Here is a 24363-nt window from a genome sequence, read left to right on the forward strand (position 1 = left end):
TGTTCCATTATGTGTGGCACACTGCTGTTCCTCAGCACAAAAAAATCATGGACTGATCCAGGGAACATGGCATTCACATGTGAGATGTACTGGTCAGCAGTACACACCAATTGAATGTTCATGGAGTGAAAGTTCTTCCTGTTTCTGTACACCTGTTCACTTATTCTTGGGGTGGGGGGTGGGGGGATGGGAGCTATGTGGTTTCCATCAATGGCGCCTGTAACCGGACGTCTTCTGACGCCGGTTTGCATGAAAGCGAGGAAACTGACGATGGATCCCCCGGGGGCACCCGAGGAGCTCGGGACTACATGACGTCAAACGTCATGTACGTCGGAGGGAAATTTAAATGGACGGACGCCGCCGCAGCAAGGAGAGACGCGGAGGATCGGGCCGCCGCCGCAGCAAAGGGAGACGCGAAGGACTGGGACACGCTGAGAACAGGGGGAGAGCAAGACGAACGGCAAAACGCACACCACAACGGAGCGAGTCCCCGTGAAGCAGACGAGCACCGTGAAGGAAGAGCGATAAGTAGGGAGCCTCCCGCCCCTGGGTCAGTGAAGTCGGGAGACCGTCAGGCAGCCGGCCGCGTCCCTGGAGGGGCGTGGCCTACAGAGGTACGGTCGTACCCCAAGTGGGACTGGGGCTTCGGGTGGTTACTGGGACTACGGAGGGCCAAGGGGAGGGGGCTGACGTCCTATCAGGGAGGTGAGACAGTGTAAAAAGGGGAAACCAGTGTACCTTCTAACCGCACGAAACCCAACCCTAAATAATTACCACCACAAGAAGGGGAGCTCCACGAAGGCACTTGGGGCAAGGAGGAGGACGTGATAAAAAGTATCCCTCACCTACCTGCACTCCTACCTATTCCCCCACCCCCCTACTAAACCCAAATAATCCTACCTACTTCTTAAAACCCCACTTACCTGTTTTTCTTTTCTTTTCTTTTCTTCCTTATTTTTGGATACCTGGGCCGCTGTCACACGGGAGGAGCAGAACCCTCTTAAAGCCGGACCAGACCCCACCAGGACCCTTGTCCGAACCCTGGAAGAGAAAATAAATAAACAAGGGATTTATTATTTGCATTTAGAGACTATACCAAGTCTGGTATTCTGAGAAGAAGATAAGTTTACCTTATAAACGTAACAGAAATAAATTAGTTAACCCCTTGAAAATGCGTCAGTCGTCTTAATCCAATATCCCTTCCACTCGGGATAAAGAACCCGTTACAGTGGTGTCAGAAGTGGGATATTGGACCGGGCGACAGACAGTCTAGGACCATGGAGGATAAACCCACAATATCAGATATGATGCAGCAGTTAGCCGAGGGACAGAGGCATCTGCAAATAGTCTGGGAAGAACAACAGAAGGAGGCTAAAGTGGAAAGGGAAGCCCTGCAAAACGCGCTCAAAAGCCAGGCCACTATCATGGCCAACAATCAATTGGTTCATGAAACTGCCATTAAAAATCTCACGGATACCATTGCTGCCACCCGGGTGCACCCGAATGTACCCAGTTCGGTCCTACAGCGGTACCAGGAAGGCGAGGACCCAGATGCTTTCTTTACCAATTTTGAGCGAGTTGCCACTTCCGCTACCTGGCCCCAGGAGCGATGGGGCCAATATATAGCCCCGCTATTGACAGGAACCCTCCAAGCAGCTTATCAAGCGGTGAACCCAGGTGGAATAACTCCCTATCAGGACATTAAAAAGAGCATCCTGGAAAGGGTGGGTTTCGATTCAGAACACTACCGAGTCCGGTTTAGAAAAGCCAAGTGGGGACCCTCCGAAAATCCCCGAGCCCTATATTTCCGGATCAAGGATTTGGGTCTCAAGTGGTTAGGCCCCATCGGGGCTAATAGGGAAGACATTATCGAGATCGTCCTCTTGGAACAGTATCTAGATGCCCTACCCCCCAACACACGTCACTGGATCAAACAACACCCAAACCCAGACACTAACACCACCATCGAGTTAGCATGTGCCTTTCACCGCTCCCTCGAATTTAAGGTCCCCCCCCTTCGGCCAACACCTAGCCCGATTCGACAGAATCCCAGTTCATCCTCCTCGGCAGGACGAAGAACCAACGAGGAAAGTGGGAAAACGCGAGGGTTTGAAAAGCCGTATGTTCAACAACCACAGTGTTTTAGTTGTGGTGAATGGGGTCATATAGCCTGGGTTTGCCCCCTAAAAACTGAAAAACCAGAACCAATGGAAATTGGAATTACCAGGGGACGAGTCTTTTATACCGAGGGAAAAGAAACCCCATATAAGAAGAGATTGGTTATCAATGGAAGACCCACGCTGGCCCTTGTTGATTCAGGGTGCAGTCAGTCCGTAATCCGAGCTGATCTACTTGTTAACCCTACCTTTACTGCCGGGCTTACTGTGTCCATCTGTTGTATTCATGGGGAAACTAAAGAATATCCTCTAACTTGGACCACCCTGTCATGGGGAGGAAAAGAAAATCCCATAAGGATGGGGGTAGTGGAACGACTAGTCGAAGAAGCTATTATAGGAACGGATTTTACAAATTTTTCGGAGCTTCTAGATAGTACAAGACATTCTGAAGAAATGGATACCTGGTGGAAAAATGCTCCCTTCTCTAGCATACAGATACCGTCCCCGATAGATCGATATAAACCCTCCCGAGGTGAAAAAAGAGCAACCAGGAAATCCTACGCAAAAGAAAATACAAGCCCAGAGAGGGTAATTACACCGGTTCTTACCCTTACTAACCTTCCCCCCTTTCGGAGCTGCCAAAGAGAGGATCCAAGTTTAGTTCATGCCTGGAGAAGCGCACGGCCCCGGACCCTCCAAGATAAAGGTCCCTCGTTCACCATAGAAAAAAATCTATTATATCGAGTTACCAGCAATGACCGAGCAGAAAAGAAGCAATTGATAGTCCCTGAACCCTACAGACAACAAGTTCTCCACCTAGCCCACAGTCAGCCAGGGGGTGGGAACTATGGGAGGGAAAAAACGGAGGAGTATCTGTTGAGGAGGTTCTATTGGCCGGGTGTCTTTTCTCAGATTAGGAAGTTCTGTCAACAGTGCCCTAAATGCCAAATGATTGATCCTGGGACGAGGAGAAGAGCCCCTTTACAACCCCTCCCCATCATAGATATACCCTTCTCACGAATAGGAATGGACATAGTTGGTCCTCTCCTACCCTCTTCTCGAGGATACCGTTACATATTAGTGTTGGTAGACTACGCCACAAGGTACCCCGAGGCCATCCCTCTTAGTAGCATCAACACCAAGAGTGTTGCCCACGCCATGATAGGATTCTTCTCCCGCGTCGGTTTTCCCCGAGAGGTCTTAACCGACCAAGGCACCCAGTTCATGTCCTCCCTAATGTCCCAAATATGTCAACTCTTGGGGATTAAACAATTGCGGACGTCGGTTTATCATCCACAGACCGATGGTCTAGTGGAACGGTACAACCGAACGCTGAAAAACCTTTTAAAGAAATCTATCTCCGAGTCAGGTAAAGACTGGGATAGGAAACTCCCCTTAGTATTATACGCTGTCAGAACCCATGAGCAGGCTTCTACGGGCCATAGTCCGTTTGAATTGTTGTTCGGACGACAACCCAGAACCCTATTAGACATGGCAGCGGAATTATGGGAGGAGGAGGATGGAGAGAAGACCCTTCTGAAATACACCCAAGAATTTAAAACCCACCTACACACGGTGTGGGAGAATGTAAGGGAACATATGGAGAAGGCTCAAGAAAAACAGAAAAGATATTATGATAAGAATACTCAGTTGAGGTCTTTTTCCATAGGGGATAAAGTATTAGTGCTTCTCCCTAGCTCAGACAATAAATTGTTAGCAAAGTGGCAGGGACCATATAACGTGACAGGAATAGTAACACCTGTGACCTATAAAATTCAGCTCACCGATAGACCCAATAGGTCACAGATCTTTCACGTTAATTTGCTAAAAAAATGGGAAGAGCCTGTGAATGACCCGGTCCAAGGATGTCTGGTTAACACTGTTAAGGAATTAGAGGTGGAGTGGTGCCCCACTGACCGGCCCCGTGGACAGGAGATACCGGTCATAAATACAGACATCTCGGTTCAACAGCACAAGCAGTTAAACAAACTCCTTGATGAACATGCTCAGATCTTCTCATTGACACCCAGTAGAACCAATTTGGTACATCATCAGATCATAACCCCTCCTGGCAAGATAGTGCGTTTACGCCCTTATCGTATCCCCGAAGCTAGGAAGGTTCTGGTGGAAAGCGAAATAGAGAAAATGCTAGACCTAGACATTATAGAACCTTCTCAAAGCCCCTGGTGTTCGCCAGTAGTTTTGGTGCCCAAACCGGATGGGTCTATACGTTTTTGTATTGACTTTAGACAGGTTAATTCTATATCCCAGTTTGACACGTATCCTCTTCCTAGAGTAGACGAACTTTTAGAGAAATTGGGGAAAGCTCACTACATGTCTACTCTCGACTTGACGAAAGGCTACTGGCAGATTCCCCTGGCCCCAGAAGATAGAGAAAAAACGGCCTTCTCTACCCCCTCTGGACTATATCATTTTAATGTTCTCCCTTTCGGGTTACATGGGGCCCCCGCCACCTTCCAACGTCTCATTGATACAATTCTACGACCTCATACCAGGTACGCTGCCGCATATCTGGATGACATCGTCATATTTAGCGAGACTTGGGAGGACCATTTAACACACATAGGAAAAATCTTTATAGCATTAAGAAGGGCTGGATTGACAGCCAACCCTTCTAAGAGCCGTCTGGCCTTTAAAGATATCTCTTACCTGGGCTATCACATAGGGAAAGGTATACTGAGACCCCAAATGAACAAAATTGAGGCCATCCTACGCATCGATGCTCCTACCTCAAAAAAGGAGGTCCGTTCTTTTTTAGGCCTGGTAGGATACTATCGACGCTTTATACCCCATTATTCCACCTTGGCCGCCCCCCTGACTGACCTTCTGAGAAAGGGACAACCTAAAACCTTTACGAGACTAAGCCCAGGTCAATTCCATAGTTATCGTACCTTACAGGGATGTCTCACTACTCAACCGATTTTAAAATGCCCTGAATTTAATAAACCCTTCCATCTTCAAACGGATGCCTCCGACGTAGGATTGGGAGCCGTGCTTTTTCAGAAAGATGAAACCGAAGTAAGCCATCCCGTAGTCTTTATTAGCCGTAAACTGTTTCCTAGAGAACAGAAGTATCCCATTATCGAGCGAGAATGTCTTGCCATTAAGTGGGCAATTGAAAGCCTCCAATATTACCTTTTGGGCAGGTACTTTCTGTTATATACAGATCACGCTCCCCTTACCTGGCTCTCAAGATATAAAAATACCAACGATCGCATCCTGAGATGGTTCATCGAGCTTCAACCTTTCTCCTTTCAGGTCTGCCATCTCCCAGGTGACCTTATGGGTCAGGCCGACTATCTATCCCGGTTCCCGGGTCCTGTGGGGTTCGAACAGCCCCATTCAAGTGAGGGGATGTGTAACCGGACGTCTTCTGACGCCGGTTTGCATGAAAGCGAGGAAACTGACGAGGGATCCCCCGGGGGCACCCGAGGAGCTCGGGACTACATGACGTCAAACGTCATGTACGTCGGAGGGAAATTTAAATGGACGGACGCCGCCGCAGCAAGGAGAGACGCGGAGGATCGGGACGCCGCCGCAGCAAAGGGAGACGCGAAGGACTGGGACACGCTGAGAACAGGGGGAGAGCAAGACGAACGGCAAAACGCACACCACAACGGAGCGAGTCCCCGTGAAGCAGACGAGCACCGTGAAGGAAGAGCAATAAGCAGGGAGCCTCCCGCCCCTGGGTCAGTGAAGTCGGGAGACCGTCAGGCAGCCGGCCGCGTCCCTGGAGGGGCGTGGCCTACAGAGGTACGGTCGTACCCCAAGTGGGACTGGGGCTTCGGGTGGTTACTGGGACTACGGAGGGCCAAGGGGAGGGGGCTGACGTCCTATCAGGGAGGTGAGACAGTGTAAAAAGGGGAAACCAGTGTACCTTCTAACCGCACGAAACCCAACCCTAAATAATTACCACCACAAGAAGGGGAGCTCCACGAAGGCACTTGGGGCAAGGAGGAGGACGTGATAAAAAGTATCCCTCACCTACCTGCACTCCTACCTATTCCCCCACCCCCCTACTAAACCCAAATAATCCTACCTACTTCTTAAAACCCCACTTACCTGTTTTTCTTTTCTTTTCTTCCTTATTTTTGGATACCTGGGCCGCTGTCACACGGGAGGAGCAGAACCCTCTTAAAGCCGGACCAGACCCCACCAGGACCCTTGTCCGAACCCTGGAAGAGAAAATAAATAAACAAGGGATTTATTATTTGCATTTAGAGACCATACCAAGTCTGGTATTCTGAGAAGAAGATAAGTTTACCTTATAAACGTAACAGAAATAAATTAGTTAACCCCTTGAAAATGCGTCAGTCGTCTTAATCCAATATCCCTTCCACTCGGGATAAAGAACCCGTTACAGCGCCTATCACATGGGGAATGTTGGCAAAGGCGTAGAAGTCTGACTTGATAGTAGGGAGGTAAGCACTTTGGGGAAACCTCACATAGGACTGCAGATGTCGTACAAACCTGCACCTACGCCCACTTTCACTTGAAATGAGCCAGTGGCCAGGAAATGGAGTGCAGAGAGCACCTGCACTTCAGTAGTGATGGCATGCTGATTCAAATTAGCTGGGCTCAGTGATGGATCCAGTAATGCACAAAGTTCATGAATTGTAGCACGGTTGAGTCTGTAATTGATAATGATGTAACACTCCACCATGGTCCCCAAATCAACAAGTGGTCTGTACACCGATGGGGTCCTCTCTCGCCACGTGGGTCCGTACCTAGGAGGAGTTGAGAATACACGTGAGGGACACACATACATCTGCCCACAATGTTAAATATTCAGCACTGCTGCACAGAAGTCGACAACACATATGCTTAGTAGGATGTTAAACTGGAGTGACATGCCCTCAATGATACATCAGGACTGTTGTGGTGAGTGAATGTATATTTGTTCATGCCTACGGGGATTGGGGACGATAGGGCCTGCATGGGGCAAATGAGGAATCAATAACTGCATAGTAATGGCCAAAATGTCTACCCCCTGTAATCCAGAAATATCGTAGTGGAAGTGACCTCATACTGCTAGCGGTTGCCGTAATAGCGTAAGGTGGTGTTCACCGCTGTGTGACCATTCATTGGTTAACATGGTTGTCAATGGGGATTATTAGCGTATCATGATTGCCACCGGCGGTGATGGTGCACACCGCTGTGGAGCGTACGCCATCTCGTCACCCAAACTTCACTTGACTCCGGATTACGTGCATGCAGGTACTCCACTGAGTGTGCTGCTGTGTCCTGCCTCTGGTCCTGGAAATGGCACGAGTGTCAGGGGAAAGGGCCCTGGCCTTCACCAGCGAGGAACTGGACAAGCATGTGGACGGGGTCCTGCCCCTGTACGCCAAGCTAAACGGTCGACCAGAGGTACAGGTCAGTAGGTGGATTGGGGGGGCATGGATGTGTGTAATGGTGGTAGATGGCTGTAAACATGTGTGCACGTTTGACACTGTACAGTCGTGGGATACACAGCAGACACAAGGGGGTGAGTACAGAAACCGTTGTATGCCTCCTTGATGGATGTGTGAGTGTGCTGTGGTATGTATGCTGTCTAGTGGCAGGGACTCTGACTGATGTCCTTTTACATAATGGCCCCTGTGGGGAGTTGGGTTGTAAGGGTTAGGTCTGCAGTACTTCAGGTCCTTCAGTGATGTAGGAAATGGCTGTAGAGCAGGGTTGTGGCCACTAGTCAAGGGCATGCCCATGTGTATAGCAGTAGGTGCTGCATGGTGGAATATTTGCAGGGTCGGTGTATGTGTGAACCAGTTATGTACCTCCATTCAGCTATGTACAAGTGTCTCTCCTGTTTTGTCTCCCCATCCCTGTTCTCTTGTGTTGTCTGTGTACATCAGCATCATTTGGTGAGGAAGCTGAGGCACCGGCGAGTAGGGATTCAGTGGCTCACGGTTCCAAAGAGGCAGAGTCGAGTGACACCAAGGGGACCATTGGGTTGGAGGGCGAGGGGAGTACCACGGGGGAGGCAACCACCACTGGAGGTAGTGACTCTGATATTTCCTCCAATGAGAGCATCCTGGCGGTGGTGGACCCTAGTGGGCCCACCCATTCTGTGTCATCTTCCGTCACCCCCATACCGTCACCGCCCTCCCATTTGCTCCCCACTGAGTTGCCCGTGCCCGCTCACCCGGAATGGTGGGTGTCTTCATCACCCCAGGCACCTCATCCCCTGGCCCAGTTGCCCTGCTGCTCTCACGGAGGAGGCTATTGAGCTCCTGAGGACCATCTGTGTAGGGCAGATAACCATCGTCAATGCCATCCAGGGGCTAGCATCAGATGTGCAGCAGACCAATGCCTACCTGGATGGCATTCACAGTGCCGTGTCTGGCCTACAGAGATCTTTTCAGGCTCTGGCTTCCTCTTTGTCGGCATCCAGTGTCCCTGCTCATTCTGTCCCCCCTCCAACCACCTCTACCCCTTCCAGCACCCCACTCCCTTTTCCCATCCCAAGCACACATTCTGACAGCCATGCACACACCTCAACACACAAGAAGCACACTGCAAAACACAAACACCGCACTTCCTACTACAGGCATACACACAGCCAAAATACAAAGGCACACACATCAACGTCCACTTCCCCCAGTGTGTCCACCTTTTCCGACTCCCTGTCTGTCGCCTCTACATGCACACTCACAGGCACTGCACCCTCATTCACTGTTGAATGACCCCTTTCTTGCTGTCACCAGAAAATCCGACATCTATCCATGCACCCCAGACACCACACCTGCACTCAACACGTTGGTTGACACGTGCAGCACACTCTCTAAACTTGCAAACACACAGACAACATACATTTACACTGGCAGCCTGTCTTGTCACACTGTGTCCACCCTCCCTCCTACCAAGGCACTCAAACGCTCCAAAACACCCACTCAACACACATCCACCACACCTCAGCATACTGTACAGTCATCTGCACACACGTCACGCACACCTACACCTGTCATGACCACTCCCTCAAGCTCCACTCCCGTGCCTTCCTCCAGGTCTACCCCGATTGCCCCTAAAAAACGTCCTATTCCATGTTGACCTATTCGAAGCCACAGACCCACCCCGTCTCATCCCTAAACATGCCCACCTCCTTGCCCTGTCCACTCCTCCCACATCACAGCCGGCCCCTTTCCGCCCTTCACCATCCCGTGCTACCTCTCCTGTGAGCAAGAGACCCCGTGCTGGCCCAGGAACATCTGCCGCACCCCAGTCCAAGGCCACTCCACCAGTTCTATAACCAGACCCAAGCCCCCTCCCCCTCTCAAACGTAAAGCCAGGCCCCCCTTCCCAGTCGAAAGTCCCCACCCCCACCACCCTCTGCCCCTGTTCCCTGAGGTGCCTGGATGCCCCATTGTTGCCCCTATGAGATGGAGTACCTTTGCACTTGTGGGAGTCAAGTTGGGGCCATTTGTGCCCATCGGACTTCAAAATATGGATTAGCCATTGGCCTTCTCTTGGAGTTCTGTTGCTCATGGAGCTTAATTAAAGTATGTGTGGCCAGTGTTGGTTTTGGCACACTTAGGCCCTCATTCTGACCCTGGCGGTCTTTGACCGCCAGGGCGGAGGACCGCGGGAGCACCGCCGACAAGCCGGCGGTGCTTCAATGGGGATTCCGACCGCGGCGGTAAAGCCGCGGTCGGACCGGCACCACTGGCGGGGTCCCGCCAGTGTACCGCGGCCCCATTGAATCCTCCGCGGCGGCGCAGCTTGCTGCACCGCCGCGGGGATTCTGACCCCCCCTACCGCCATCCAGATCCCGGCGGTCGGACCGCCGAGATCCGGATGGCAGTAGGGGGGGTCGCGGGGCCCCTGGGGGCCCCTGCAGTGCCCATGCCACTGGCATGGGCATTGCAGGGGCCCCCGTAAGAGGGCCCCTAAATGTATTTCACTGTCTGCTGCGCAGACAGTGAAATACGCGACGGGTGCAACTGCACCCGTCGCACAGCTTCCACTCCGCCGGCTCGATTCCGAGCCGGCTTCATCGTGGAAGCCTCTTTCCCGCTGGGCTGGCTGGCGGTCTGAAGGAGACCGCCCGCCAGCCCAGCGGGAAAGTCAGAATTACCGCCGCGGTCTTTCGACCGCGGAACGGTAACCTGACGGCGGGACTTTGGCGGGCGGCCTCCGCCGCCCGCCAAGGTCAGAATGAGGGCCTTAGTATCCATGGTTTATTTTTTCTTTGTGTGGGGGTGTTTTGCACATGTGTGTACTTTGGGCAGGTTTAATTTGCCTTGTGTGGGGTAAGTACCTCTTGCTCTTGGGTGTATGGGTTGTGCTGTTGTGAGGGATTGTGGGTGCGTTGCGGGGAGGGTGGAGTGGATGGGTATATAACTGTGCACTTTCTTCCCTTGTTTAGTAGGTTGCAGTACTTACCTTCGTCATCGGTCTTGGTCATGGAGGTATATGGCAAGGAGCAGGGCTGGCATCATTTGCAACTCTCTATCCATGTCTGCTTCTGCGTGTTGTGTGACCCTACAGTGAGTGTTTCCTTTTATTTGGTTTGTTTCTGCCTGGCTTTGCTTGGCAGTGGTTCCCGCCCCGGAACTGATGGCGGTCTATTGCTTCATTATTTGATGGGTGGGTAGGGCCTTTCCGTCGGCCTGTGGGCGGCCTCTGCCGTCGTTGTTAGCACTCCTCTTCTGGCGGTGAGTGGTTTTCAGGCTGCCTGTTTTCCAGGTGGTTCATTATTTGGTGGTCCACACCGCCTGACCGTTGGCGGTAGTTACCGCCACCGCCGGCGGAGCGGGTTTTACCGCCATGTTCGTAATGAGGGCCTTAGTCCCCCATTCATCTTGTGGCCAAAGGAGTGTTGTCCTTATACTAATTTCAGCTTTTGGGTACCACTTCAATCATGTCCTTGGTGGGCAAAATTTGAACCTCCCTGCAAAGGATAAAGGCATGATCCACCAATGTTTGTGAAAATCCTGGTGGCATAGCCACTGATTAAGGGAAAGTATGACTAAACTGAACAATTTGAAGGACCCACTGGGCCAAGGCAGTCACAGGTGTTGAATTCTGACTCCCACTGGTTTCATATGGCAGCTGAGGGTGGAACTAAAAGCAGCTTGGGACAGCAGGTGGAGAGGAGGTGGAGGACTGATGCACATGTTGAGCTGGTAGAGCCACAAATGGACCAGGTTGTTTTTTGGACAGGCTGCTAGGATTCCTACTTTGGTAGACAAAACTCCTTCAGTGTGCAGAAAATTTGTGACGTTATCACTGCTGTTTTCCACTCCTCTTCACCCTTACAGGATTTAGGGGAGGCAGCATTTATTAAGCCCTTTGAGCTATATACGCTGTGTGTGCATTTATAAATGATTCTATTACTCTATTCTATTATTCTTTTGAAAGAGGCATCCATTCTGATGTTCTCAAGTTCTTGAAGCTGCTCTAACAACTTAGAGCCATGTGGCAGAGTCATCGGTGAGACGGTGTATATCATCACACTACTAAACTCAAAGGAAAATCAATAGCCACATATGTTTGTAGGAGCTTTTGATTTGTGACAAAGGCTTACATTTTCGGAATTAAAACGGTTTGAGAATTTGAAAGTGAAGCATGCCTACAAATTTTCTTTTTAAATGAAAAGGCATTGGTACTGATAGTTGTGTCGCTTTACTAAATGTACACCAGAAGAGTGATACTGAGTGATTAGTAATATTATTTTATCTGTCGGTAACCTGAGCTCCCTATTTTCAGGTAACCCAAGCTCCCTATTTTCAGGTAAACTTTGCAAATTCAAATTTATTTGGTTTGAATACAAAAAATAAAGAGTAACACGTGAGCATGTGTTAATGAATACTCCATTACGTACTCCTAGCAATATCTCAATAAAATATGCTAACATTTTTAGAGTTTATAGTGCTAACATTTTCACTTAAAGGTGAAACAACGAAACACTGGGGAACTTGATAACGATTGTCGAACCTTCCATTGCCTTATGCATTCTATATTGATAACACTGTATAACTTTTGGAGCCCCATGAACAATTGTGCACAAATTGTTTCTTACCAGTGTATGTGTAAGACAGCTTTGCGTCGAATTCTTGTCTTTGTCTTTTGCCGTAATTTGACTTTTATAGAAAGAAGTGACGCTAAATCAGTTGTAGTGAGTACTGTTGTCTCTCAAACACCCATTTTATCTCAAAGTTTCTGACTGCTATGGAATTCACTTGTGTCTTTTAGCAAAAAGAAGAATTTTATTCTGGTTGGGACAGCAGATGGTAAAATAGCTATTTTCGAAGATGTAGCAATCAAGGTAAATTATTTAAAAATAATCTAAGTTGTCCGTTGTCAAGTGATTCCCGTTCTCAAATCCCCAAGTTGTTCGCAACTCAAATTTGCTGTGTTTATAATACGTACAATTTCATTTGTTTCATTAAAAAGCCCATTTCCTGGATAAGAAAGCATTACAATATATTAAAAGTAAATAGCTGCACAGTAATTAGCAAAACCTAGTGAGTAATAATAAATGCATTCTGTGCATTTCTGGTTATACTGTAGTTTGAGATGGCGTTTTTACATCTATTACTTAGGCAAAAAATCAGTATATGGAGCATTTCGCATTTTCCCCACTACTCACTGTTACTGTATGTGTGATATGTTGTAACACAGAACATCACAAAAAGCAGACAATACGTTAAAAGCACTGTCTTATAAATGAAGCCTTATGTATAACTTATTGACAAAGTTCATATATTTATATTTACTAAATATGATGACAGCAAATAGATTATTCTGTGGAGATAAAAGTTTTTATACAGTGCAGTATTCACCTTGTATAATGGCACATTAACTCTGAGTGTGGTGTGTAGCTTTGTGATGTGGTATTCCAAGGCATTTTGTGTATGAGGAAGTGGTGTGATATGTGGTATGATTTGATGTTGTAAGGATGAGTGTTAAGTTATAGGACATTGTGTGATAACATATTATGTATTGGGTAATGTATGAACTACTTTGGCAAGTGTACTGTAGTATGGTGTTTTGAGGTGCATAAATGGATTGTTGTGTGGTGCATTGGGTTACAGCAGATTTGGGTGGTCAGATGTGATGAGATGTGGTAGTGTGAGGTAGTGGGTGGCAAAATGTTGGAAGCATCTTTGAAATTAATGAGTGAAGTTAAAGATTAGCAATAACAGCCCCTCTCCTACAGATAGGTCAAATGAGTTGATAGCCTAAGCACATAAACATAAAAAGGTCAAAATAAATCAACTGCAACAATATTTCAGTCAGATTTTTCAACACTGGGAGAAAATGTGGATAGTTCCTTTAACTAATGTTGGCACAGAATGTGCAGACTACGCATCTAGGTAGCACAGACCCAATCAAAGTGCAATAAGCTTCTTCAGTTCTAATATACATTTACAGTTCTTTATGTTTTCGCACTGATTCACTGGATCTGAAAGGTGACCATCAAGATAAAGCAAGCAAGGACAAGAATTACATTGACCAGTGAAGAGTACAAGTTAGTGATCAGTGGTGTCAAAGGCCACCAATATTTTGAGAAGGGCTGTGGTCAACTTTTCTAAGATTTGAGTGGCATAATTTACCACAAGCAGGTTAGTAATTTTGATAATTCCACTTTGGTGTAAACCGGACTGATCTGGTTGTAGTTGTTTGGGGCACTCAGTTGGGCTTTGAAATTGAAGAACAATTGTCTTTTCAGTATCTAGCCAAGAAACTGTAGGTGTTCAGTGGGCTTGTTGTTGCTGAGCTCCATCAGGGTTTTGTTTAGGTTTATTTAATAGGAAGAGAATTCGGCCTATTTTCAGGGAATCACATACTTGGAAGGAGGTGTTGATGGTATTTACTAAAAGCTAGAGAGCTGCAAAGGGTGGAAATTTGATGATGACGGGGAAAAAGGCATTGTTGTTGTATGTGGCTTTAAGAGATTGGAGAATACAGGCCAGGTCAGTTAAATTAAAAGATTGAAAGGAGTGCAAAGAGTGGATATCTCATCAATCAGTCAGAGTTGGTGAGTATTGCAGCTGTCTGTCTTGTGGCAGTGATGTCACATTTGTTGATGAAAAAACGTTTAATCTTGGTTGATTTCTCGACTTAGATTGGATTGCTGTATGGTGAGAGAGGATGTTCACTGTGTTTGGTTTCTCTGACGTGGGATTTACTTTTGTTTCCAGATTATGCAAAAATAGTGGTGTAATGTTTTGATGTTGCTGTCTTTGATGGCCTATTTTCTACTGGAGAATTCAGCTAGGTGGTTAGAACATCTCCCATTTCATGATAATAAAATTGGAAACATTAACTTTTTGTCACACCATGGTTCACTCAGTCCGAGTTTGACCTTCTTTGAAGGGGTTATACGTTTCAATAACAGATTTCAGAGGGAAATTGTATGTCTTTAGTAGGGTGTTAGAAATTCAAAGATTCTGGTTGATGCGTCATAGCAACCACACAGGAAATTACAGTGCCTTCTGGGTAGTGGACAGATTAGATTCTGCAGAAGATTATATTCTACACAGCAATCCACAGTCACTTAGTTTACCAGTCCAGTCTTGAATATGCCTGTTCTCAATAATTCTACTTTCTGCAGTTGATTCATATATGAAGTGTCTCTAGGACTCTGACTGGAATCTGAAAATATTTAACTGCATAGCTGTCCGACGCTAGATAGAACTAATGCAGAGCCATTCATGGATCCACCAGAGGATAATTCCAGGAAGGAATGTCATGGGTCAGTAAAGCCACCGCTAGTTGGTTGCCTTTTTTTATGTGAGCCACCATTGTAGGAACTTAAAGCTTGACTAATGATTTGTATCACTTTTTTTAAAATGTTTAACTATCAATTGACAGCAATATCTCAATTTTTGATTTCTTACATAATTTTGAGCACTCCTCTAACGAATTTGAGTTGTCCTCCTTGCTCTAAATGAAAGAGGCAAACTTTTTTATGCATGAGGAATCTGTAATGGGTTATTCATTGGGGAGGGTGTGATTCCTTTCCAAGTAATAAGTACAACAGCTTGTCAAGTCCAACACACACGTTCAATATATACCTGTGCTCAAACACTGGAAGTTATGGCCAGAAGAGACAGGCTTAACTTAAGGGTAAATGTGCAAAATATTTAGCAGTACTACAACAGTTTTGGATACACCCCCTAAAACCTGCCCTTCCATTTGCATCACCCATCTGAGAGGTCTGTGATCCATTTGAACTTTGAAATTAATCCCAAACTAGTCGATTCTCAGTTTCATTAGGGACCAAACCACAGTGAAGGCCTCCATCTCAATGGCACTCTAACGCTACTTTCTAGGAAGTAGGTGCCTGCTTTGATAGCACTGCCCTGATCCCTCGCTCTGAAGCATCTTTCTGAACAACAAACTCTTTGCTGAAGTTACATGCCTTGAGAACTGGTACAGTTCACAGGGCCTCCTTCAGGGTTTAAAATGCCTGTTCAGATTATCTTTTTGGGCTTCTTCTTGGAAGTCAGCACTGTCAAGGGTGTCATAATAGAACTCTATACCACTTGACAATCTTCATGTAGTACCAAGTCAAACCTAGAGAAGCTCTTCACTGAGTCTAGGTTTTGGAAAGCTCCCAAGCCGTTATGGTTTGGATCTTGGGTTGGAGAGGCCATTCATGTCCCACACAAACTTGGTGGCCAGGTGCACTACACACACTGTGTGGCATTTGCTGGTCTTAATAGTCAGGCCTGCCTGCTGCACGGCCTGAAGCCTTCTGGGTAGTGGATTGATGATCAAGCCAGGTGGAACTTAACACAGCAATATCCTTAAGATATGTTGCACTGATGGTCCCTAGTCTTGGTGACTAGCCTCTGGAAGGGATGGAAGTGGGCCCAGAGAAAAACAAGTGTTCGACCGACATCACACTAGTCTCTGGGGGTTAAATGGATATTAAAACTATGTCTGTTTTGCCTGCTAGCATGATGAAGTATAGGCAATGGCAGTCCATTAACAGGATTCGTGTTGAGGTGCTTAGGGACACAGAAGCATGCACTACCTCTGTGTTAGGCAGGTTAGTGTCCCAAAAGCAGAACGTCCTCCATGTCCTCCATAGGGTTGTCAATGCTGACAATGAGATGAGGTACCATACTATGAAAATGTTCAGCATGTTGTGGGGTGGGGTTATCTGAACTACAGAAGGTAGCTGTGAGCAGTGCTATTCCAGTGGAGTGCCTGTTGGGAAATTATCTGGAAACATCTGCTTGGGCAGAGGGAGAAAGAAGGGCCCTTAACCTGAAAGTGGCCATTAGGGATGGAAATGCAGACCTTTGTTTGGCCTCCTCAGTCAGGACAATCTCCCAGTAACCAGAGGTCAAATCAAAGGTCCTAAAGGTACTTGACAGCCCCTAATCTGCCTATGAGCTCATCGGTTCTGGGGTTGGGATGAGCATCAATTTTTGTGACACCGCTGAGCCCCGTGTAGTACAAACACAATATCAGTTCTGGGGTCCCACCCTTGCAGACTGGCCTAAGGTACCAGTTCAGCTGGACTGGACCAAGAACTTCTGAAAGGTTTAATCACTCACCTGGTCAACATCTTGTCCACTTCATCCTTGATGCTGGTCCTCACTCTGACAACCTGTCTATTTTGTTTTTGGCAGATATGCTCTCACCATTGTCAATGCTGTGGTCACACCACTGTTTCATACCATATATTAGCAAGATATTGAGGACAAGTCAGCAGACTACCTCAACATATGATGACAGTCCCTCTGCTGTTCTGACAGTGGATAGGAGAGCACTACTCCCTCCACTGAACCTTTTATTGCATTGTGGGACAGGTAGTCTGGAAGGGGTTCGCTCTCCACTTCTTCTCCTCAATCTTTCACCGTCAACATACTCTTGCCTGCACTGTCAAAGTGGGGTTTGGGGGTGTATGACATGGAGCACTTTGTGGGAGTCTCTGAGTGCAGGTCAACCAGGTGAGGAAACCTCGCCTACCTTTTCTAGCACAGTGAAGGACAAAGTCCATTCTGCTTGGCAGGCTGGTACTCCCATAAGGTTGCCTTCTGATTATACACGTGATCAGTTCCTGACAAGATTCTTGTTTGACTTTCTCATGTATTCAGCTGTTGCTCGAATACGATTTTACCTTAACAAACAGAAGACAAGAGGCGTCTGGCAAAAGAGGAAATGATTCATTTAATTAAACATTACGGCTGGGAGAGCAGTTACAGCACCGGGGTATGAGGACTGTCTTTCATAGCACATAGCACATTGAAATGACGCATGTTTTATAGATTTCTCTGGGGGGAAATATACACATAAAGCATCCTTTCCTTGGTAAAATATGCGAATAGTTGACTAGGGTCTCATCAGGACAGTGACCTGGGCAATAGTTGCTTTACAGTGGGATTGCCATTATGGATGAACCTTGAGATAAAACCGCATCTTGGCACAGTGCATAGGCTTCCAATTATATTTCTGAAGAACGTGCCACTAGTGTTGCTCACAGCTTTATGCCAGCCGCATCTTTTGAAAACGAAAGGCTGAATGTGAATACCATACAGAAACGGATGCATTGGACATTCCACTACAAATATCATTGAAAGCCTTTGCACTGTGCCAAGATGAGTTTTATCTCAAGGTTCATCCATAATGGCAATCCTATTGTAAATCAACCATTCACCAGGTCACTGTTTGTCCTGATGAGACCCTAGTCAACTATTCGCATATTTTACCAAGGAAAGGATGCTTTATATGTATATTTCCTTAACGGGACAGTCAACAAAATCTAACCATTCTTGGGAGGACTTCTTCTGAGTTTCTCTGAACTTCATCCTATACTCCTCAGTTGCAAGCCCAAAGCCATCAATCTGATAGAGACTTCTAATTGCCGATTCCTTACATTAGAATTACCGCTAGGCTTCAGACTGAATCAAGAGTTTTTTTTTTCCAGTAGTACCCTTGTGCCCCGTCAGGTGGCGTCGGTCCACCATTGGCGTCGTGGTCACCATGATGACTTTACGGTCGTACTTTAGAATATCAGCTAGACAACCATGACTTGGCCTGGGCACAGGAATTGGGTGAAGCTAGTGATCTGGATGCTGGCATGCGTTCTCCTCCTACGGTGGCTATGGTGGAGGGAGTGTCTTACTCCATGGTGGTCAGTAAGGGCGGCTGAGGTCCTTGGCCTTGAGCTTCCCTCGGTAACAGTCAGCACTAACTTCCTCAAAGAGGTGCTTCAGGCTGAGGCTTCCACTTCGGAGCCTCTCCTACCATTTAATGAAGCCCTTACCAATGTCCTTCTGGGTACTTGGTCCATACCCAGCACAGGGACTCCTGTGAACAGGACAATGGCCCGCTGCCATCAGCCCACCCAGAACGACCTCAGATTTCTGTTCCAACACCCCTAGCCTAAGAGCCTTGTCATCCAGGCTTCTTCTTCCTCTGACACCATCCCCTCCCCTGGATAGGGAATCAAAAAGACTGGATCAACATGGAAAGAAAATGTTTTTTTCCTCCAGTCTGACATTGCGGTCTGTGAACACTGCATGCCTTTTGAGCCGCTACACACATTCATTGTGGTATTGTGGGTTGTGCAGGTATTGACTCAGGTCCAGGAGGAGGCCTGGGCCTTCATATCCCAAGCTGTTGCTGATGGGAAGGGTATAGCTAAGTTCACAATTCGTTGTGGGCTGGACACGACTGACTCACTGGGTAGATCAGTTGCGTCAACTATGGCCTTGAGGCGACACGCCTGGTTGAGGACATCTGGTTTTTCGGGGATGTCCAACAGTCTCTCATGGACAAACTCTTCGATGGTACCCATCTCTTTGAGGAGAAAGCAGACTCGGCACTCAAGAAGTTCAGATAGTTTCAGGCTACAGCTTGGTCCCTTGGCCGCGTGGCTGCCCCTTGCCCAACACAGTCCGCTTTCCTCCCCTTTTGTGGTCACGGAAGTGGCTCCCTGTCGCGTGCTTTCCCTGCCAGCCCCTGTGTCACACATGCTACTCAGTCACTGTGCAGCCGGGGATGCGTAATGCCATGTATTCATGGGACAGGCAACCAGAGGTCTGCCTAGTCCACCCCTGCCTCCAAACCCGCCTAGTCATTTCCACAATCTCGGATCAGTCGGGGGCAGGATCTACCATCAACTGCCCCACCGGGAATCCATCACGAATGACAGGTGGGTTTTGCAAATAGTCCGAATGGGATACTCCCTCCCCTTCGAGACTGCCCTTCTGGCCATGCCTCCATCTTACGCCCGCTTACCGGGGGATCATCTGGCACTTCTTTGCGAGGAAGTCACAGCTCTCTTGGCCAAAAGAGCCATAGAGAGGGTCCCTGCACCAGAAATAGGTTGTGGGTGTTATTCCCGCTACTTTGTGGTGCCCAAAAAGGACAAGGGCCTACATCCTGCCCTAGACCACCGGGCCTTTAATCTCTTCCTCAAGAGGGAGAAGTTCAAAATGCTCAGTCTGGCTCAGGTCCTGTCTGCCTTGGACCCAGGAGACTGGATGGTAGCGTTGGACTTAAAGGACCCTTACTTCCATATGCCCGTCTTGCCTGCCCACATGCGCTACTTGCGATTTGTGTTAGATCATGAGCACTTTTAATTTACCATGCTTCCCTTCACCCGTACCAGTGTGTTCACGAAAGTGATGGCAGTGGTTGCAACTCATCTTTGCAGGTTAGGGGTTTCAGCCTTCCCCTACGTCGACGACTGGCTTTTGAAGGCAAACACGTCCCAGAAAATTGTCTCCCACATTTAGACTACGGCGAACCTTCTACACTCGCTGGAGTTCACTATAAACATGCCAAAGTCACACCTGACTCCTACTCAGACTCTCCCTTTTATCAAAGCTGTTCTGGACACAGTGTAGTTTCAGGCCTATCCTCCCAGAAAAAGAGTCAAAGATATTCAGGCTATGATTCTGATGGTCCAGCCTCTATCCTGGATTTCGGTGAGAATGACTCTGAGGCTGCTGGGTCTCATGGCCTCCTGCATCCTGCTGGTGACACATGGCAGATAGCATATGCCGCATCTGCAGTGGCACCTGAAGTTCCAGTGGGCACAGCATCAGGAGAATCTCTTCGACATGCTCCAGATCTCGGAGGGAACTGGGAAAGACCTGCAGTGGTGGCTTTTGAATCACGATTAGGTCAACAACAGATCCCTCACCCTTCCCCAACCAGATCATACAGTAGTGGCAGATGCATCATACCTGGGATGGGGCAGCCACATGGTAGAGGCAGAGATCAGAGGTCTCTGGTCTCCGGCGGAGTCCAGACTCCATATCAATCTTTTGGAGCTCTGAGCAAAAGGGAAAGTGGTGAAAGAGTTCAAGGACAGCACTACCGTCATGTGGTACTGCAACAAGCAGAGCGGAGTGGGGTCATGGACTCTTTGTCAAGAGGCTCTGAGCTCCTGGATGTGGCTGGCACATCAGGGCATAATCCTGGTGGTTCAACATCTGGCGGGCTCTCTGAACGCAAGAGCAGACTAACTCAGCCATCGATGCATAGTGGATCACAAATAGCGTCTCCATCAGGAGGTGGCGCATGGCCTCTTTCAGCAGTGGTGGGAGCCTTGGTTAGATCTGTTCACCTCCGCAGAGAATGTGCAATGTCAACTGTTTTGTGTATTAGAGCTTCCAAGGCCGCAGTCGCTCTGCAATGATTTTTGTCGTGAGTGGAACTCAGGCCTCCTTTATGCCTTCCCGACAATGCCACCTCTGTCCAGAGTTCTGAAGATCACAAGCGACCGGGCCCAAGTAATGTTTGTGGCTCCGGACTAGGCATGAAGAGTATGGTATCCAGAGCTACTGAGCATGGCTACAGATCCTCCGATCAGACTGCCCTTTGGGAAGATCTTCTGTCGCAGCAGCAGGGGATGGTTCTCCACCCGAACCTGTCCAGTCTTCATCTTCTTGTGTAGAGATTGAGAGGCGGCAGTTGACAGCTTTTGACCTTCTGCCTGAAGTTTGTGATGTTATTCTGGCAGCCAGGTGTCCCTCCATGAAAACGGTATACCCCTGTCTTTGGCATAATTTTGTGGCATGTGTCCCAACAAGTCTGTTGATCCCCTCTCTGCACCGCTCTCTGAGGCTTTCTTGTTCATCCTTTCTTTGGCCCCGCAGGGCTCTGCTTTGAGCACCCTTAAAGGTTACGTATCGGACGTTTCAGCCTTTCATAGATTGCAGGCCAGCCTTCCTTATTCAAGTCTCCCATTGTTGGAAGATTCCTTAAGGGTCTTTGTTTCCTCTGACCCATTCATTATTTCCCAGTGGGATTTGAACCTGGTCCTAACTTACCTTCTCTGTGCCCCTTTTGAACCCCTGCACAATTGTCCTCTGCAGCTCCTAACAATCAAGTCTGCTTTTATTATTGCCATCACCTCTGCTCACAGAGTGAGTGAGCTTCAAGCGCTTTCTTCCAAGCCACCATTTTTGTCCGTCCAATCTGACAAATTGGTGCTCCGTACAAGGTCCTCCTTCCTTCCCAAGATTATTACGGCTTTTCACGTTGACCAATCAATCACTTTGTCTACTTCTTACGGACCCCCACATCCCTCTCATGAAGAGGAGAGACCCCACCTGGATACAAAAGGAGCGTTGGTGTTCTACCTCAGTCGTACTAAAGATTTCTGGGTGGACAATCAACTCTTTGTTAAATATGTGGGTGGGAAGAAAGGGAAGGTGGTGCAGAAGCATACCATCTTGCAATGGGTACTGCTCTGCATCAAAATGTGCTACACTTTGGCAAAGAAGCAACCCCATGAGGGCTTGCGTGCTCACTTCACCAGAGCAACTGCTGCTACCACTGCATTAGCACACTGAGTTCTAGTCCTGGACATCTTCAAGGCAGCATCGCGGGCATCCCTGCACACGTTCACAAGACTTTATTGCCTGGATAGTCAGGTCCGCAGAGACGGCTACTTTGGTCATTCTTTCCTGCAGGACTTTTTAGTATGATCTTGGTTCGCAGCTCACCACCGAAGATGGTATTGCTTGGATATCTACTCTAAGATAAGGAATCTGCAACTAGAAGTCTTTATCAGATGAGCAAGTTACTTACCTTTGGTAATGATTTATATGGGAGAGGCATTTTCTAGTTGCAGATTCCTTACTGACCCACCCATCCTCCCGCTTGTGAATTGATTTCTAGGGACAGGGTTTCTTCTTTCAGGCACTTAGCTGTGGTGCACCAATTTCAGTGCTCTTCATGGCTCTGCGCTGCTGGCGTGGAAAGTAGTGAAATGAAATTGACGTCAGTGCACCAGGTTGGTGCCTATGTACGACCACAACGTCATCACGGAGACCATGGCGGCAACAATGGACTCTGAGTCGTCCGATGCCACCTGTTGGCGTGCATTGGTACTGCTCGAAAAAAAATATCCGGATCCAGTCGGATGCCTGTGGGAAATTCTACGGTAAGGAATCTGCCTGATAAATCATTACCGAAGGTAAGTAACTTTTTCATCAGAGCCTCCTTCAAGACCTGGTAGTTATCTACATTTTCTTCCCTCACAGTCAAAGGTTTGTCTCTGCCTTTGTCTGCAAAGGAGAGTCACAAGATAGCTGCCCACTGCCTCTGAGGGACCCTTTGTACGTTACAGGCCCTCTCTAAAGCAAAAATCCACTTATGGATTTCATCCCCAACCTTGTAAGGAGGGACTATCCTGCTGAGATTCCTGGAATTAAAGGAGTCTTCCCTGACCCTGGAATCTCTTATGCTGCCACCATGGGGTTCTAACCCCAAATTCTTTCTTTCCCTCTCCATTTCAAGGGCCTCTCTCTCCAGAGCCAGCTGCTGTTGGTTCAACTTGAGCTTGGCCTGCTCATGTCTCAGCCAACCAAATCCCCTATCTAGGGATCCCTCAGCTGAGCTAGAGTGGCTGTACCCCAAAGCAGAGGCTGAGACAAGGGAAACAGAGGACGAGGCAGATACACTCCTCCTGGGGATTCTCTTTACTAACCCTGGGGAAGTAAAAGAGGGCCTACCACTACAACACTCTCTTGTGCTACTAGCACAACTCCCTGCAGTATCAAGGTTTTCCCCAGCATTCTTATTGTTCTGCCTAATGTGGGCAGAGGAATTACCTGGTACCGCCTTTTCCAACACTGGGGGTTCACCCTCATCATCTAATTCCCTCTCCCTGTCAATATTCTGTAGGTCATCCTGAATAAGGAGATTCAAGAGAATAGTTTTGTCATGGTTACTACCTGTCATACGCTGTCTAGCTGTACATAGGGCCCTGAGTTCCTTGAACTTAAGGTCACCATACCTAGACTCCTGAGTCTGGTCATCTCCCCCAACTACAGGCATGGTGCTAGAGTAGTGCCTACCTACACTAAGTCTCTAAACTTTTAGAAGGCTTTGAGAAAGGGCTATGCTAGACCCCTGACTACCCAGGCAAACGTTTAGGATTTCTTGCAGTTACTAGTGTAGTATATAACCAATAGTAAGTAGTGGTCTTTCTCATAGAAAATCACAGCTGACCAAGTGGTAAAGCAATGCAAGTGTCTTATCCCACCGCTGCACCATCATTGTAGGAGGCTGGCTCAGTGTATGGTGTACACCTATGGTGTGGCACCCTATGCTGAGTCCAGGCAACCCTTAGTGATTAAGTGTCCACATAGCAAAGGCTGTCTAGGGGTAGCTAGGGCGAGCAGCTAAACCTTATCCAGGAGGAATGTAAAGCACTTGCAATACCACAGTAGTCAGACAGTAACTCACTAACAATAAAGAACCACACAACTGTTGCAAAAATAAAGTATGCTTTACTATAGCACTACTACTAAACTGACATTGGTATATCTCCCTCTGGAGATATTACACACAATTTATACACAAAATAACCACCACAAATAGCCCTAGGCCCTAGGGGTGGGCTAAACCATACACTAAAAAAGTGGAATGTGAAATAGTGTCTCCAGCCAAGATAAGTGTGGAAGTTAGCTAGGGTCTGGGGCGTTTAGGATCACCAGAGGTAAGTAAAGTAACTGTCCCCAGCAACCAGGAGTAAAGTAGTTACCACCCAGTTGTCCCATAGACTAACACAGAGAGTAGTGGTTGGAGTTTGTGGAATTCCGGACCCTTCCCAGTGGACCCCGAGGAAACCAGAAGGCAAGAGGATGGATGGGGAGTGCCCTTACCCCAGGATACCCAATCATTAAATTTATCAATCATTAAATTTATAAAGCGCGCTATGTACCCGTTAGGGTTTCGAGGCACTGGGGGAGGGTGTGGGGGGGTAGCTGCTAGCGTTCGAAGAACCATGTCTTGAGGA

At 47.9% G+C, this 24363-nt stretch overlaps 1 protein-coding gene across 3 annotated transcripts in view; it reads left to right on the forward strand.

Annotated features, from left to right (window-relative positions):
- Positions 1-24363, forward strand: part of LRRK2 (leucine rich repeat kinase 2) — a 1446345-nt gene that overhangs the window by 1250824 nt on the left and 171158 nt on the right. For all 3 annotated transcript variants that reach the window (XM_069229760.1, XM_069229761.1, XM_069229762.1), the window contains one exon: positions 12333-12405. In XM_069229760.1, coding sequence (XP_069085861.1) covers positions 12333-12405 — 73 coding nt within the window. The remainder of the gene's footprint in view (positions 1-12332; positions 12406-24363) is intronic.

The sequence above is a fragment of the Pleurodeles waltl genome, chromosome 4_1 (genome assembly GCF_031143425.1).
Source record: "Pleurodeles waltl isolate 20211129_DDA chromosome 4_1, aPleWal1.hap1.20221129, whole genome shotgun sequence".
In the NCBI taxonomy this organism is placed as follows: domain Eukaryota; kingdom Metazoa; phylum Chordata; class Amphibia; order Caudata; family Salamandridae; genus Pleurodeles; species Pleurodeles waltl.